Raw genomic sequence first — 17,913 nt, 5'->3', positions numbered from 1 at the left:
AAACTTTTTTCCCCCGAAACAAAAAAAGCTTGCCCAGTTGATAAAAAAAATAATTAAAAATGAATTGGGTTTAAACTGTCCAATCTGCAGCAATGTGGAGGGTTTAACATCATTTAATTCATAAAGGTTTGGTTGCCTTCGGAAAAACAATTTAAAGGGTTGTAGACAAACTGTAAAAAAAGGGGGACCGCCCGAACAAACGTTGCGGGGAAAGTGGTATTTGCTAATGAGCCGACACTCAAAACTAAGAGTTATGATAATTTGGGAAGAATATATGAAAACATCCTTGAAGAGGTGGAATTAATAAAAAATAGAAGGCACTCAAACTAAAAACTTAAAGGATAACTTCAGTTTTTTTTAACCTGGACCTTTATTTGGATGTTATGTTTTAAGAGATGATCGGAAAAATAATCCTTAAAATTTGGTCCAGTTTTAAAGCAACCCTTTAGATAGGTAGTTTTGAAACCCACAGTCGAAATATTAAAAGGTGCTCTAAGCGATGTCAAAGGTTTTTTTTGACTAAACATTTTTTGTCCCATTTAGAAAAAACTCCTCCTACCAGAGTTCAAATCAGTGATGTAAAGCAAGAACACCCCAACGCTTTTTCCCCTCACACCACACTCACATCACACCACAAAACACCACAACAACACTATTGTTTTTTCAGAAAAGTGCAAAAAAAGGGTGTTTTTTGATTAAACCCCCAAAGTAAAAATGTTAAAGGGAAACGTTTTCCTTTTGTTAATTTAAAAACCTGGGCAGGTAACGTAGACAGACAGCCAAAGACATGTAGAGAATAAGATGAGACAGACACATTATTTCCTGACTGCCTGCGTTTGTCTCCTCCATGCTCTCCTCCCCCCCCCGGTGTTTCAGTTGAGGCCGAGAGTGTAGTGTGATACAATCTCACCATGTGAACCTGTTGTGGCACATCTGCTCGAGTGGGCTCCCTCATTCAGATGAAAACTAATCATCTGTACTGTTTCGCAGAACTGCATCGCACTGTAATTATCATGCTGCTTACCAAAAGGGATATGAAACAATGGGTCTGTGAGTAAGACGTCTGGACATTTTGAGTCAATGCCAAATGCCTGTCTGGGGTGCGATGGGAAAGCGCTGCAATGTCAGACAGACGTGACGGGAGGGAAGTATTATAACCCAACCCCAGTCATCTGGATCACCCTCCACGTAATAAAATTCATTAGTCTGGCTACGATTTTTAACACACACACACTCACACTCACACTCACACTCACACTCACACGAGAGACAATGGCAAAATTTCAATAAAAAGGAAAAAGCAGCCGATGTAAACAGTCAGATGTGCTTTCTAAATACATCCCTTTATTTGGCAGACTGTATTCATACGAGAGGCATCTTTGGCACCGTTTTAACAGCTTTTACTCTAAAGTTACTGCCAAGAACATGTGGTCAAAGGGAAAGAAAAACATTTCATTACAGCAACACTTGAGTTACCATCTGAGATACAAACAGAACAAAAAGGGAAAGGCCCGGTACGAACATTCACCACAAGGGACTGGGACCTGCTCATGTTCTCCAATTGATTGACAGATCTCTAGTCTATATCCACAACATTCAACTTCCGGGATTTCCGCCGTATGCATGTCTTTTTTGCCAATGTCCGTTGCCTTCTGCTTTCTTTGTGTTAGCGTTCTAAACTCCGGTGGATTTCTGAGGACTATTACCTGGTCCTCAGATCTCTGCAGGATAAATCCAGACAACTAGCTAGACTATCTGTCCAATACGAGTTTTCTGTCGCACAACTTTTGAACGTACACATGTTCCACCAAAACAAGTTCCTTCCAGAGGCTATTTCGCTGAGGCACTGTTGTTCTGTGCTTAGCGCCGCTCATGTAGATTGCGTACTATCCAGGAATGCTGTGTGGACTAGTTAGACCCTCCTCCGCAGCACTATTGAGGAAGGTCTGGCAATGCGAGACTAACAAATCTCTTATGCTTCCTCTGCATTGTGGCACTGCATTTTTGTTCTCCTAATTATTCTAGATAGTTAACACTAATGATCTAATAAAGCAATTAATGGGGGTGCCGTTTTACTGGGTGCTTCCATGGCAATTCAGCCTCGATGGTGGGAGGAAAATGGATGGATGAGGGGGCGTGAATAATTTGAGTCTAGACTGGGTATAACATTGCAGATGGATAATTTAATAATGCCATATTTGAAGAACTCCTAATTAACCAAATGGAATGAGTGAGAGCACACTGGAAGGAGACTCCAAAAATGCTTGAAAACACTTCATAACCAGCTGATGTGTGGTGAGCATCTGGCGTCCAAAGGCTGCCGTGCATCACCCAGGGGGGTGCTACACATTGGTGGTGTTAGAGAGTAGTCCCCCCCGAAGCACTTTGAGTGTCTACGATAAATATTATGGAATTAAACTAACCCCATATCATCACATACCCTTCACCATACATAGAGATAGGCATGGTGTTATTTCAGTTAGCCTAATAGCTGGTTGGATTTGCATTGAGAGATGATCTTATGGAAAGTACCCCATGCCTATCTCTATGTATCGTGGTATGTGATGATGTGGGGGGGGGGGGGCTATTTTAATTCCAAAGGCCAAGAGAACTTTATCAGGATGCACAGTATCCTGATCCATGAAATAACTGGCCTTTAAAAAGAACATTTATTTATTTACAATTCATTATTCATTTACAAAGAAGACTGGTGTCCTTAAAAGGTTGGATTTTCCTAATTATTTTTGAATTAAGGCATTAAGATCAATTTCCAAAAGATGATTTTTTATTCCTCTTTTTAATCAACTTTAGCAGGGGTGTGTAAACTTTCTCAAGCTACTGTATGTATATTTTGTTTTTTGGCGTCTTTGCAGTTGCAGCTGGGAGAATGATGTAGCGGCCCTTTACAGTCAATCCCCCGGCTGCAAGAAGTGCCGCTACATTGCCGTTACAGTCATTCCCCCGGCAGCAATTGCAGAGACGCCAAGAGCGCAGATGAGAAAGTCCAGGAAATGCCGACCAATCAGAGAAGAGGGAAGGGGGGGCTTAAAGAGACTAAAACGGAGCGTTTCAGACAGAACGTGAATAGCTATTATAGGTATATTCAGACAGACAGTTTAGGAATTAACATTAAAGCATGTACACATGTTCTAGATAGATAGATACTTTATTCATCCCACAATATGGGACCTTGAAATTTCAGCCAGATCATGTCAGTGTCTGTTTCACACACTTGGTGCAGGGCAGAATGAGTGTGAGAGGCAGGCAGCCAGCTAGACTGTCTGCTATCCTTGGCATGCCGGCACCCATTCTGCAACAATGCTGAAGGGTCACAGTTCACGTGCCAGTTTGTCGGCTGTGACCAATAAAACCCTGGACACACACACACACACAGTATTTCTACACTCTCGAATGATCACATACGATCAAATGGAAAAAAAGATTCACTGCCAACAGCTCAAATGCACTCGGCTGTAGTCAGAACACCAGGTGTTGGAGGCCCTATTTTAATAAGTGTGAGCCAGCCAGACGGCTTTCTGGCCTGCTCAATTAAAACCACTCTCCTTCAACACGCCAACTGAGAGTCCTGCTGGTCATGAGGATAAACACTACAGAGAGTAAAAGGGGGTACATCGATGTTAAACTGGCCCAGAAACACCAGTAATTTGCACATAAATTCCAGACTGACACATCTGCAGACTCTTGGGACAAATAAGTGCAGAGAAGCTCCACTGAGCCTGTGTCTCCTCTCCATCGATCCATCTTTGACACAAACACACACACACACACACACACACACACACACACACACACACACACACACACACACACACACACACACACACACACACACACACACACACACACACACACACACACACACACACACCACACACACACACCACACACACACACACACACTTTTCCCCCCTCTTGTCAAAAGTGACAGGAGCAGCTAATGTAGAGAGAGGGTCCTGTATCCCCAGCAACCAAACAAACGGAGACATGTGCTTCCTCTCGCTGTTGGCTATGCATGACGGTTGGATAAACACTCGGCTGAATACTGGAAACTTTCACTCTCACATTTTCACTCACGCGCTCTGTCTCTGTTTTTTTTTTTCCTTCTTCCCCCAGGTTACTTTCATAGGACACACCATCTCTGGGAAAGGCAATCAGTGTACAACAAGACATACATGTGTTTCTGTCAACGGAAGAAAATACTACTGGAGACGCCATCCATTTCAGTTTCTTTAAACAATGCTCTAAAAAGGGACGTTTTCAGACTCTGTACTGGTGCTGAAGGGTTATGTCATTACAGAGGATCTAGATAAGTGAGAGACCAGATGCGAGAGCTGTTTACATCTGTTATTGTTTAGGTTCTGTTAATGACACAGCCCGACACTTCCCCGTGTTGCTCACTTATTGAGGTTAAATAAAGAAAGACATAAAAACTGTGAGGCACTGTAATGGCCCGAGCAGGGCCTCAGACCGCTGTTTGTAATCAGATTAAGTCTTTAGGAAGGTGGGAGGTATTCAAATAAACCAAGAAGGAATCAGAATTTCTTTTTCTTTTCCGTTGAAAACAGATGTTCAGAAATGAGTGTGTTGACGTGTCTGGGACTCACAGATCATAGTGTTGATTCCACTTGGGGTCAAGTGTGTTCCTCACAGTGTCTGTAGAGTGGCATTGCCCTGAACCGTCCACAACAACCTTGGCAAAGGGATCAGGGAGGCCTGTGGGGGGGGGGGGAGAAGAGAGAAAAACGCTCAGCCACATCCACCAAGGACAAATATCACTTAAACTATTTTAACAATACACAAATGCCTACAATACACAGCGGTGTTAGCCTGCTACATGGCAGATGGCGAGACAAACAACGGACACAGATGCTGCGGTGTCTAACACTGGTATTCTGCTTCGAGACCAGAACGGTCACACAATACGCATTGTTTACTTCATTTCTTTTTTGTTTTTGTTTTTGATTCCAATATGAGATCCTTTGGAGAAAAAAAGTACAGTTGTGGATAACTAAAGATGTATTGAATTTGTTGCCCTTAAGGGGTAATTTTAGGTATTTCTTAATGTGAACAAAATTCTTTGGGTCCAGTAACGAGCTGTAACCAGCAGTGGGAAGCCGGGCTGCAATGTAATACTATAGGGCAAACGCGTCAGATCACAGGAGTAAGATCCTTTTTGTTTTACCAGAAACGGTCCCGAAAACGTTATCACCAAACTGACCATACTCCATGTTAGCATGTATAGAGCTAGTACACTTTCACATGTAAATGCGTGAATTAAGGGAGTCGGATGGGTCTGGCGATGGCCATTTCGGGGCTGTTTCATGTTAAAAAAAAACTGACACAGTCTGTTTTGCCTGTTGTATTAAGAATAAAGTATAAATTATTACCTAATTCTGTGTTGCATCTTCTTAGCCAACTTCATTCCACCTTATCACCGGTAGTTTTTTTTTGGAAGTCATGGTCAATAAAACTAATTCCTATTCAATTCTGCCTAAATGTTTCCTTAAAAGACCCAGTAATTATGAATTATTTTTGCTACTAGTTACGATCAGAGGAACGTATGTTGATGTATAATTACCGCCCGTTTCGTGTACGACACTATCAGCGTTATTTGAGGGCAATTTGGTTAAAAGAAACGCATATTTTTGATATAGACATTTTGAGAAAGGGGTCAAATTTGACCTGAGGAAAATACAAAGGTTAAAGATTCAATTTTGGCCATTTCCGCCTTTAACTCTGGAGAGAGGAGGAAGACGTGCAGGAAATCGTCCCAAGTCGGACTCAAACCCTGGACCTTCAGCGTCGAGGCATAAACCTTTGAATATGAGCGCCCGTTCTACCAACTGAGCTTTCCTGGCCACAAAACAAATATAATCTTTAACAAAAAAAGGTCCATCTGTGTAGGGATCCTTTCAATAATATTGTCAGACACTTAGAATAATAATCAACTAAGACCTGTCAGGGGCAAAAACGGCACTTTAGTGGACAGAAATTGAAGATAAGCAATGCCAATTAACGTTACATTGCAGCTTGTTTCACCGCTGTTGTTTAATAATGGACCAATATTTAAATAACTGTCATTCCCATCACTTAGACAAAAAAAAAATGCAAAAATAGGGTCCAGGTTAAAAAAAAAAAAAAAGGTTATTAACCTGAAATACAATAAGCTTGTTAGGTGTGAAAATACACCCCATGATTTTTGATGAATCTATTAGCAAATTAATGATTAGTCACACAAAAAAAACAATCAGTCCCAAGTTTAGTGAGTCATTTTTAACTTATCAGGACAAAGTCTAAATTTTGCTTGTGGTAACATACGGTAGGAGCTCCAGCTTTTATATTATTAGAAAGAGAATCATTCAGACATGTCAACATAATAACACACACACACCACACACACACACACACACACACACACACACACACACACCACACACACACACACACACACACACACACACACACAACCACACACACACACACACACACACACACCACACACACCACACAACACACAAGCATTGGAATGGCAGGAATGGACACCACAGAAACCAACAGAGTGAGCAGATGACCTTTACGTGCTCATTCACCATGACAGTCTGACCCAAACACACCCAAACACTCACAACACTAAAGGCACCCACACACGAGGTATTAAGTCTTAGTGGAAAGAACATTTACTGGGTGTTTTATGCAAAGTGTTTGCAGGAATTCAGTCCAAAATGGAAATAAAAGTACATTCACTGTATCTTGGTGACATTTTACAAAACTTAATCAGAGTTACAGTATGTCAGGAATTACTTTCCTTGGTCTGTGTGTTGATGTTTAAAGTGATGGGGGCACTATGTGAACGACATGGACAAGGAGATAGGTAGTAAACCATCCACATCTGTTGAAAAAGCTAAATGCCTAGACACCAGTTGAAGGCTGTCGGCACTTAAAAACACTTTATTGGCCCACGTTTCTCAATCTCAAAAGATCTTTGCAGTGAAAATATTATATACCCAGTTTATCTTTTATGGCTGTGATACTTACGGAAAAAGTCCTTCTTCACCAGGTTTTTGGCGCAGAGGACTGAAAGAAAAGGTAGAGTCAAGGGTTAAATTAATGTAAACATTAAAATCACAAGCAGTAAATCAGGATTTTATTGTTTGTGTGTGTGTGTGTGTGTGTGTGTGTGTGTGTCTATTTCAGGATTCAGATGAGAACAAATGGGCAGTCAACCTCGGTGGAAATGAATCCATCTCGTACAAAATCTGATTATTTTTTGGGGGCATTTTCTGCCTTTTATTTTCACAGGACAGATGAAAAAAGGGGAGAGGGAGAGAGAGGGGGGGGGGGGACATGCAGCAAAGGGCAGCAGGTTGGAGTTGAACCCGGGCTCGCTGCGTCGTGGAGCAAACCTCTATATATGGGCGCCCGCTCTACCAACTGCGCTAACCGGGTGCCCGTGGACATCTCTCTTTCTCTGGCATCGAGTAATGCTGCTCATTAACTATACCCTTGTAGCCGAGCTGCACCAATCACATTGGTGTATCTGATATAGAGGGGGCCAGAGGCGGGCTAAACAGATGACGGCAGTTTAATCTACCAGTTAGCTCCGCTGGTAGCTAAGCGTATGGGGCTCTGGATACGTCACCCCGTGTGTTGTTGTGATTGGTCGTAGTGTTCTCCAATTGCATGCAGTGAGATTTTCAAATGCACCTCAAAGATGGGCGCCTTTTATTACTGGATTTCCAGACTACCAAGTACTTGCTGTTGGGGTGAATTGTCGGGTCTCTGTAAACTATACAGTGGGGCCTAAACATACTCCATCTGTAAAGTGTTCCAAGATAACTTGTGTCTGAGTATTAAAACATCTCATCCGCAACATCAGAGGAAGCAACTCCTTCGCTGTGGGTTTGAAGTTGAAGCGTTACAGTAGTTATTGTATCTTTAGATGTCACGCATTACAAAATTCAGCCTTGGAGCTAGAGGAGGGGATGTTTTGTCTCCGTCTCCTTTCCAAAGCAGCCTGTTGATGGGACGCTGTTGATCTACTGTGAGAGCCATGGAGGCGGTTGCCAAGGTGATGAGGCAGAGACGCTTACACCCTCCTCCTGTGTATGTGTGGACGGATGAGGAGGCTCAGCCACCACCTGGGAGTCTGGAATTGCAGTTCCAGCCTTTGAGTCAGGCCCATGGGAACCCAATTTGGGCTTGGCTTATTTCTGTGATAATGTTTATTTACAGAGACTAATTGGTCTGGACATCAGTGGCTGACTCATTGGTTTGAATAGAGATGAGACTATAAGTCATTTTACTGAGATAAGATTGTATTTAATATATAAAATTCATCTGTTGTGTCTTGTAGGCTCTTCAGCTCTTCCAGGCTTTATGTCGTTTATGTCAAATGTTCAATAACAAGGGGATCTAAAAAAAAAATCTGTTTGTAACTTCACAAAAAATGCACATTATGTATTAAATACATTATAAGAGTATCGTTTATTACAGTCCAATTTGATGTCAAGTGGGCCGGACCAATAAACCCATTTCATAATATAAATATGGTCATTCCGGTCAGGATGGAAAAGTTCAATGAGAGTCTATTTTGATAATCAAATAATCACTGAAATATTGTTGTTGTTTTACATCAACAGTTTGCTGCTTTCCTTTGTCTTGTGAGAGTAAAGTGAATCACTTTCAAACTAGAGACATTTTTCACAATTTTCTAATATTTACACCAGACATTCAGCCATTCATTGATTAAATCAAGAAAATAAAGTGTAGATTGATTGATGAATAAAAACAATCTGTAGTTGCAGCCCGATCCGGTCGCTGTTTGTGCCTTTTTCTCTCTGCCTGCCTGGCTCATGTGCAGGTGAGAGTGCTCAGACTTTACTCTGCTAACACAAATAGACAAAAGACACACCCCATAGTGGCAGACTGCAGCTAAAGCCATTCAATCTACAGCCACTCCCCCCTCCTCCCCTCCTCTCTCCATGCCTCACATACTCAGACACACACACACCATGTCAAATATCACCCTGAATCACTTTAGGACTGAGCTGAAACTATTTGGCCCACCAGGAAACAGAGAGGAGGGAGCAGGGTAACCCTTCTGGGTGCCTTGTCGACTAAATTAAAGTTGCAAATTACCAGCTTCACCACCAACATCTACATATGCGCACACACACACACACACACACACAGAACATGCCCGACAGTTGAGGAAGAATTTCTTTCCAGCAAACATCCCTGGGAATGTGTTACGTTCCAGTGAAACCCACCTCATTTCTAAAACATCTGGCAAGCATCCCTTTTGGTTGCGCTCTTCCCCACACACACACACACACACACACACACACACACACACACACACACACACACACACACACACACACACACACACACACACACACACACACCGTAATTAATATTAAGAGGCACAGAAGAATAAGTATGGAGGTGAAAAAGACGCATTAAGGTACTAGGTGACTGTTGTCATTTTGGGTTTCCACAATGCTCCTGCCCACACGCCACAGACAACACGGACATTATGGGAAACCTAGCTAGTCGGTTATTTGATGGTGTTTTCAGAGGGGAAACATTGAGCACTATGTTCCCCAGTCTACAAGTTACAATGCAATAAATCCGCAGGAAGTGAAGAGAAAGAACAGTGAACCACTGGGAAATACAAGGCAAGGTAAGGACGTGGCAACAAAACCCAGCATTGTTTTCTTCTTCTTTGTGATCACATTTTTTTATTTTTTTATTTAACGAGCTGAATAAAAATGCACAACAATGGTCCAGATGACAACAGATGCCCGCATTTCAAGTCCAGACAGGAACAAAGAAGTGACAAAGCAAAGCAGAGCAAAGCAAGACATGACATGGACCACACAACGGCCAGCTCAGCTTCAAGGGATGGTTTGAATATTTTGGGGTTGTATAAGGTACGTTTCTGTAGTCTGTGTGTTAGCTACAGTCGGAGGCGGTCGGCACGACAACAGTTTGGAGGAGCAGGCAGGAGAACCGACACGGGAGCTAAGCAACGTGCTGCTGTGGGCGGCGGCAGCAGCTAAACGGATTTCAGACACCTGCAGAGAAAAATAAAAATTATATTTCTAACTTCATTTTTTATTTAAAATATTTACCCTGCTCCAAGACAGACCTTTCCCCCCTCTCGCTCTCTCTCTTTGCAAAGTTCTTCTTCTGTATACTCTATTGTCTCGTTGTTGTCATAATCACTCATTTTTATTTGCTTATTAGTATTTGCTTTGTTGTCTCTTCCATGAACTGCTGAGAGTCTAAGCCGACCAGCTGATCTGCAGCGTCATACTGTACAGTCGAGGAACAGTTGCGGTTCTGCGCAGGAATACAAAAGTTCTACGGTGGAAATATTATAAATATAGCATACACTTAACAGATTATAGTTGGTTTTTTTTAGATGCCTAAAAGAGATTTTTGCTGCTGCCCCCATCCCCGTAGATTACTCTGTTAGGTCTGTTTCTCCAAACTGCGGGCGTGCCGAGTCATCTACTGTGGCTAATACACGGACTATGTATCATGCATGTCATACAACCCCATTTCAAAATAACCAAAATATCCCTTTAAACCAAACTAAGCTAGGACCCTCCTGTGAGTACATAAGCAGTCTCCGGCTAGCCACACAGCAGGAAGGCAACACTACAATTATACCTATATAGGCTCCGTATGAAAACATACAAGGGGCCGGATTACAGCTGAAAACCGCTGGAATGGGGCACTCAGGGAGACAATGGTTGCAGGGAAGCCAATTAGGAGGGAGAGCGCCAGGACAGCAATCAGGACACAGTGGAATCAAACAATACAGCTCTCATTACACACCCAGCTTTGTTCAATTGATTAAAAACCTTTTATTGTAATTTGTAGGCAAACTGAGATCAAAAATCAGGGTTGGCAAAGCTCTACTCTATCACCTCAGCCGGCTTAACCTTCTAAAGGACAGATACGTAGAGCCAAATGGGCGTCTTTATGTACGCACACAAAACCTTCCAGAGTAAAAGGTCTCTTACCACAGCAATGTGTGCCTCCTGAGACAGCATCACAGCATCATCATGCAGCAAAAAGCAATTTTGCGGCAGCAAGGGGGGGTGGGGTCACTGGTACGGCTTGTTGTGTTCTTTCACCCCCCCCGAATGTAGCAAAAGCAGACTTTATAATTCACAATTGTTGTACTCCGTCAGGGCATTTATAGATGTCGACATTTCCGACCGCACTTGAAGGCAGCTTCATTTCACGGAGAAAGAGAGAAGAGACTAACACTACTGTGGTTCGTTGTTGCAGGAAACAAGTCATTTGTTACAGAAACTCCTGGGCAGTTGAGTTCAGTTGAGTTCAGTTGTGTTTCGTGTGTGTTGTGTGTGTGTGTGTGTGTGTGTGTGTGTGTGTGTGTATATTGTTATATATATATATATATATATATAGATAGATAGATAGATAGATAGATAGATAGATAGATAGATAGATAGATAGATATATATATCTAGTGGCAGCGATAGAGGCAGTGAAGTTTCTGTTTTCTGTACGAGACTTTCACACCACCTCAAAACCGACTGACAAATCTGAATTTCCGGTTTATGATTGGCCACCGCGAGATGGCGTCGGGTTGCGCTTCTCCAAAAGCTGAATCAATCCCAACTTTTCACCGCCGCAGCCTAAAGCGTGATTTATGGTTCTTCAGAGGCTCCGCCACATCCTACACACATAAGTGGCCTGAAGTTAATACTTGTGCGTTTGTGTGTGTGTTGATCTCTTTAAAGAAATAGCGGGGCCTGCATGTATGTGTGTGTAGGGAGTGTGTGGGGAGTGTGTGGTAGAGCGGGTGCGAGAGTGACGGTGATTAGCTTTGGAGCGAGTAGCGACTCTAGAGTCATTGTGAGAGAAACGAAGTGTCTCCCCTGTGCTTTCTGACAACGGTCGGAAATGTGTAACAGGAAAGTTAACCCTCTCCTTGATTTCATGTTTATGGAGAACCAGGGGGGGGGGGGTGAAATGCAACGCTGTCAGGCTACAGCGTAGGGTTCATGCCTCCACGTACATAGCCACGGCGTAGGTTTAACGCGGAAGCATGCACCACCCTTGAAATGCACTACTCCCATTCAAAATGAATGGAAAGGCATTTTTGCCGGACCGCCTAAGACACTTCCATATATGAAGGATACAAGCCAACTTTTGCATTAAAGCTGGTATTCTAATTTCACTATTTACTCAGTAGTGTCTTTCAGCTGTGATTCATCTCTTTTCACTCTTGAGCGTCCACTTACAGAAGCAAGTGTGAACCTACCAGTCCACACGAAAAGGATGGAGGATCAAAAACTGAGCCGGGACGACTACTCCTTTTAGCTAAACTAAAGGCTTCCCTGAGACGATCAGCAAAGTCTCTGTTGAGGACTCAAAGCATTCTCAGATCTCTGACATGAGGGGCAGGTTGGCTTTTTAGGTCCCTTGGAAAGAGCCTCCGTGCCCCCTCCCCGCCCCCCCACTACCCCCCACCCGTGAGGAAAGCTTGGCCTCATTTATGTATGATGGAGCTTCTCTCTGGGTCTCTGCTCCCTCCTCTCTAGACCATCCTCGTTTCCCTTTGTATGCATAAATCTGAATTTATATCACACCTCCAGTGTGTAAGTCTCTCTAATGATGCGGTTTTAATTCTAACTGCAATGCTCTAAATTGAGCCTAAATGAAATAAACAAACCAAAGGAGGAGTAGCGAGGGGGATCCTAATGTAGGGCAAGCAGGCAGGAGAGTGGAAAGTGTAAAGAGGGAAACAATGCAAGAAGAAGCTTCATGTTTTGATCCAGGGGAGGGGGGGGGGGTAGTGTAATGTTGAAAGGCCCAACATACATAAAGAGGGGCATTTCTTTTCCTTTCCCAAAGCAAAGGTTTTATATAATGACATTAATAGAAGAGACGGGGCCTCTGTACCCGCCCAGCAGCACAGAATTGCCCCAACATTTCGGTCGTTATGGGAATTGGGGTCGTGATGACAGAAGCCTTCCCCAAGAAAAGGAAGTGGGCGAGCTTGCACCTACAGGGCAGCGTCGTAAATCTGTTGTTTCATTGGTCACCCCGGACCGCCTTTCTCGTGCTCGCTCACCGACAAACATAATTACATGCGCTCTCTCTCCCCGTGCTTTAAAATGGAAGAGAGACACATACGTCAGCGCACGCACCACACGCACACGCACACACACACACACACACACACACACACACACACACACACCGGCCCCAAGATTAAACAAATGTTGGGAGAACTAGAAACATTAAAAGCTCATTGCAGACGCCAGCTAGAACCACATCATTTCTGTTTGTACGGCTACACAACGCGGTTCTCAGGGAGTGGCAACCAAATAATGGCGCGGGTTGCCAGAGTTAATATGAGGTGAGGGGTTAGACGGGACACATTCAGAGCTTGAATCAGAACTGCAGGGCGAACCTTTCGAAAAGAGAGTGACAAAATTCATCATTATTTCATTAAAGCTGGGTGGTGATGATGGTGATATTATCCTGTCCTCAATATTAAACCACTTTAGCTCATTTTCCAAACTGTTTCACACATCATTAACATGGCACAGAAATGGGGCAATATGCACCACAACCTCAGAAATGGGTTGCTAAGGAAACTAAATCTGATGAAACTTGGACAGTTGTGCTTTTATAGGAAATATAAAAGAAATTTTAGCATCACCAGCTAAGGTGTTCTCACATGTTATCTATCGTAGGGCTGTAACTAGCAATTATAACTAGTAAACTAGTAACTAGTAATTATTTTAATTAGTTGGTTGTTTTGTCAATAAATTGCCGATGTCAATAATAGTATATTTACCAAAGTATAATTTGACGTCTTCAAAATAACTGTTTTATCAGTCAATCATCCAAAAAACAAAAGGAGCAAATCATCACATATAAGAAGCTGAAACCAGTTGTGGCCGGGTTGGATCAGAGGTAGAGCAGGCGCACATGCACTGAGAGGTTAGTGTCTCGACGCAGAGTTCGAATCCGACCTGTGGCAGTTTCCCCCTCTTTCTCACCTAACTTGTCCTGTCAAAAATAAAAAAAAAGGAAAAAGCCCCAAAAATATGAAAAAAGAAGCTAAAACCAGAGGAGATGTCTGGCTTTATAGAGTAACCGAATATCAAAATAATTCCCAGGTTTTCAGGCCCGGTGGGGAGCCGTGGTAACGTCGCTTGCGGAAACAATGTTCGATTATTGAACTGAAATGAGCTGGTTTGACCCCGGAGACGCAAGAAATACACACTAGCCCAGAAAACAGGACCTTCTTCCTGTGTGTGTTTTTTTTTTTTTTTTTCTTTAAGGTTATTCCTTGGGGCATTTTCCTTTATTTTTTTGTAGTGACAGTGGATAGACATGAAAGGGGGAGCGAGATGGGGGTGGGGGGTGGGGGGGCAGGGGGGGCAGACACGCAGCAAAGGGCCGCAGGTCGGATCTGAACCCGGGCCACTGCAGGACTCAGCCAACATGGGGCAAACGCTCTTACAGGGTGAGCTAGAGCCCGTCCCCTTCTACCTGTATTTACGTTCTTGCTCCCGCCCCCAGACACACCTGACCAATAAGGAGATCGAACGTTCTTTCGTGATTTGTGGCGACGCATTTTGGTACGCTTGGATTTTTCCATGTGTGAAACCAAACCAAGGGGATCCAAGTTTACAAACTAATGAACTGAATCGGACCAAAGCCATCAAACTAAAAAGATGTGAAAACGCCCCCCCCCAAAAAAAAAAAATTAAAAAAAATACCAATGCTACGCAATGTTGCTTTTATCAGAATCCATTTTATGCCTAAAGTAGAAGTCATAGGTGAGGTCTAATAACAGGGCGATGACTCCTGGTAAGCTTCAAACTTTCTCCCTCTTTGTCATGAGAACACACAGACGCACACTCCGAAAAAGCATGCCATAAACCCCAGCATCTCGGCCCATCTAAAAATCCTCTGTCGTCATGGCGACGGCGAGTATCGAGGCAAAGCTGAGAGAAGGGTTCCTCTGTGTCGCCTGTGTTTCTCATTCCGGTCGCACTGCCTCACACAGCCGGGGACTGCAGCGCCGAGCCGGGCATGGACATTTAAAATGAAAGACAATAAACAAAAGAACGCCAGGCACCAGAGGCCTCGTCCACTTCCAGACATCTCTTAGACCTGAATGGACTCTTGATAACAAAAACGCACAGGTATCTGAATATCTCACTAAGTAAGACGTTTAATTATTCCATAATGCAGCTACAATCAAAGTTTCTCGCTCTCTCATTGGCTCTTCCACACAACCATTGGAGTGGAAACAGGGACCACATATCACACATATTCCCTTTATCTGATAAATGACCAAAACCTTTTAGGGTGAAGGCCCACTTCTCTCCTACTGAGTATTGTTAGTTCAAATCAGACCACAGAAGAAGGGTAAGGTGTTTGGGGATGGCGGGCAGCTCACCCACACACAAAAAAAAGGCTAAAACACCTTGAAAAACTGTAAAAACTTACAGCCAAAACTCAGACAAATGTGTCAGTGACTAAGTGGAAATGTAATCTGCAGAGGCTCACATGAGGACGTGCATGCTCTCGGTGGCTGCTCGGCTCACTGCAGCTTATTAGTCACATAATGGCTTTCCACATTTCCGCCCAAACAGGGCCGTTCCCCGAGGACAGCGGGGAAAGCTTAAACAAACACCCCACACAACGGATTATCAGCCAGGATTTGCCGAGCCTGTCTCTTAATAGAAATCCATTCCTCTGAGTGGCAACGGCAGCTCTGTGCAGGCAGACTGCAGAGACCTTTGGGGTGAAGTTAAAGTTCCACCTGTGGGGAGAGGACGGGCCCAGTTTCTCACAGACTGCCACACAAAGAGCCCTACTGTGCAGTCGAATCAATGAAGTCCACCAGACGCAAGCCAAACACCTGGGGAGGGAGAGGTCACGTGCCGTCTAGGGTGAGGGAGAGTAGGGGCCGTTGCTATGGCAGCAATCGCTGGCTGAGACGAGATGGAACTGGGACTCTACTTTCGTCTGATGTAAAGTGACATATAGGGCCCGGGGTTTGATGCATGGACTGCACAAGTGAAGCCGAGGCATCTGGATCGCCCCCTGGTGGCTGGCTGCAGCATACATCATAAGTCCCGCCCCCTCCATGTTAGCGAATGGGACATGGTCCAAATTAGGAAATCCATGTACATGTCAAATAAAATTTTGAGCCGATTTCTGTCATTTCAGTTAGTTCTGATCACGCTGACGTTTGTTCAGTGATTCATTTTTTGTAATAAGTTTGGTTTTTATTAGATATTTGATGCTATAAAAGGGGGGTGAAATGTCATGATTGACAGCTGTGATTAGAGCCCGACCGGTATATCAGCGAGCCGATATTAGGCATTTCCCGATATATCGGTATTTATAATGGCCAATTTTTTTTTAAATTTAAATATTCATTCATCAGAATCCTCCATAATGACAAATAAATGATTCTGATAAAATATTTAAAAAATAAAAACAGACATGTAAACCATGTCATGAGCGTTGGCAGATTCTTTTTTTTGTTAATGTGTTTTTGTTCAAAAGGACTTTAAGTTTCGTATCTTAAGTTTGTATTTTTATACATTTTATTTATCAGAGCTTTAATATATTTTGATGTTCCTCTGTTCAGTTGTGACTATAAAACATTATTTAAGTGAGAACTTATAAATAACTACAATTAACTATTGTTAGGGAAATCTGTTTTGTAATGCGTTTCTGGATTTTTCTTTAAAAACATATCGGCCAAAATATTGGCATATCGTTTTTTTAAATAACCAAATATTTGTATCAGTATCAGCCTCAAAAACCCTTTATCGGTCCGACACTAGGTGTGATTGAGTCGCGTTCTCACACACACACACACACACACACACACACACACACACCACACACACACACACACACACACCACACACACACACACACACACACACACACACACACACACACACACACACACACACACACACACACACGGGAAAAGAGCACAGTGGGGGAAAAGAGGGTTCACAGTGACTAGAGTTGCTCTGCGGTTAACCATTACACTGGAGCCTATGAGGTGGAGGAAATGGGGGTGTGGGAACAGAGACAAGGGCCTAATATTCCACCATTACCATCCCAAGTCAAAGCTGTCTGGGAACACACAGCCTAGTAGGAAGGAGGGGGAGAGAAGGAGGCATTTCCGATATCAGCTGATCTTCTCGTTGCGTTAAGTCATAACGCCGTGTGAACCTAAACAAATCTCTTCAGGCTCACTGGCTCAGACTGACCCCGTTCTGAGTCTCTCTTCCTGTCCACCTGGTTCCTCCAGTCCAGTGCACTGACCCAGTCCGCCAGACAGTCGGACACATCTTCAGGGGACAGTTACCCCCTCCCCAGCGCCTCCCGACTCTTCCAGGACCCAACCTTTCCTCTGCCTGTCTGCCCTGTGTTGACTCCAGGCCCGGGGCCGTGCACGCTCATACGCAGCATTGTTCTTCAATAAACAAAAGGCTTCCTTTCCCCCCTCTCCCCCCCGACCCCCCAACCTCGGTGGGACTTGAAAAAAACGGAGCTCGTGACTGACAAGTGCTGATGGTTGTGCTGGTGAACCTGTTCTTTAACTGTCTCCTGCTAATCTCGGAGCCATCTCGTAATCAATCTCTTATGACAGTATGCTGGGTTATTATGTCTGGTCTGGAACGCTGCCTATTGTAGGCTCTGGGGCTGGAGCAAGGGGGGGGGGGGGGGGGGGGGGGGGGTTGGCTGATATTAGCTGGGCGCTGGAGCTCCCATGCATGGCAACCTCCCAGACAGGCAGGCATTCAGTCTGACACAGGAAGGAAATCCGGCACGGTTTCCAAATTCATT

At 43.7% G+C, this 17,913-nt stretch overlaps 1 protein-coding gene across 2 annotated transcripts in view; it reads right to left on the bottom strand.

Moving 5' to 3' along the window:
• Positions 1–17,913, bottom strand: part of LOC116702370 (E3 ubiquitin-protein ligase SMURF2) — a 64,110-nt gene that overhangs the window by 25,862 nt on the left and 20,335 nt on the right. For both annotated transcript variants that reach the window (XM_032536548.1, XM_032536549.1), the window contains exons 2-3: positions 7,057–7,095; positions 4,626–4,734 (exon numbers count right to left, since the gene is read on the bottom strand). In XM_032536548.1, the coding sequence (XP_032392439.1) occupies positions 4,626–4,734; positions 7,057–7,095 (148 nt within the window). The remainder of the gene's footprint in view (positions 1–4,625; positions 4,735–7,056; positions 7,096–17,913) is intronic.

The sequence above is a fragment of the Etheostoma spectabile genome, chromosome 15 (assembly GCF_008692095.1).
Source record: "Etheostoma spectabile isolate EspeVRDwgs_2016 chromosome 15, UIUC_Espe_1.0, whole genome shotgun sequence".
Classification (NCBI taxonomy): Eukaryota; Metazoa; Chordata; class Actinopteri; order Perciformes; family Percidae; genus Etheostoma; species Etheostoma spectabile.
This window is presented reverse-complemented; position numbering and strand designations above follow the sequence as displayed.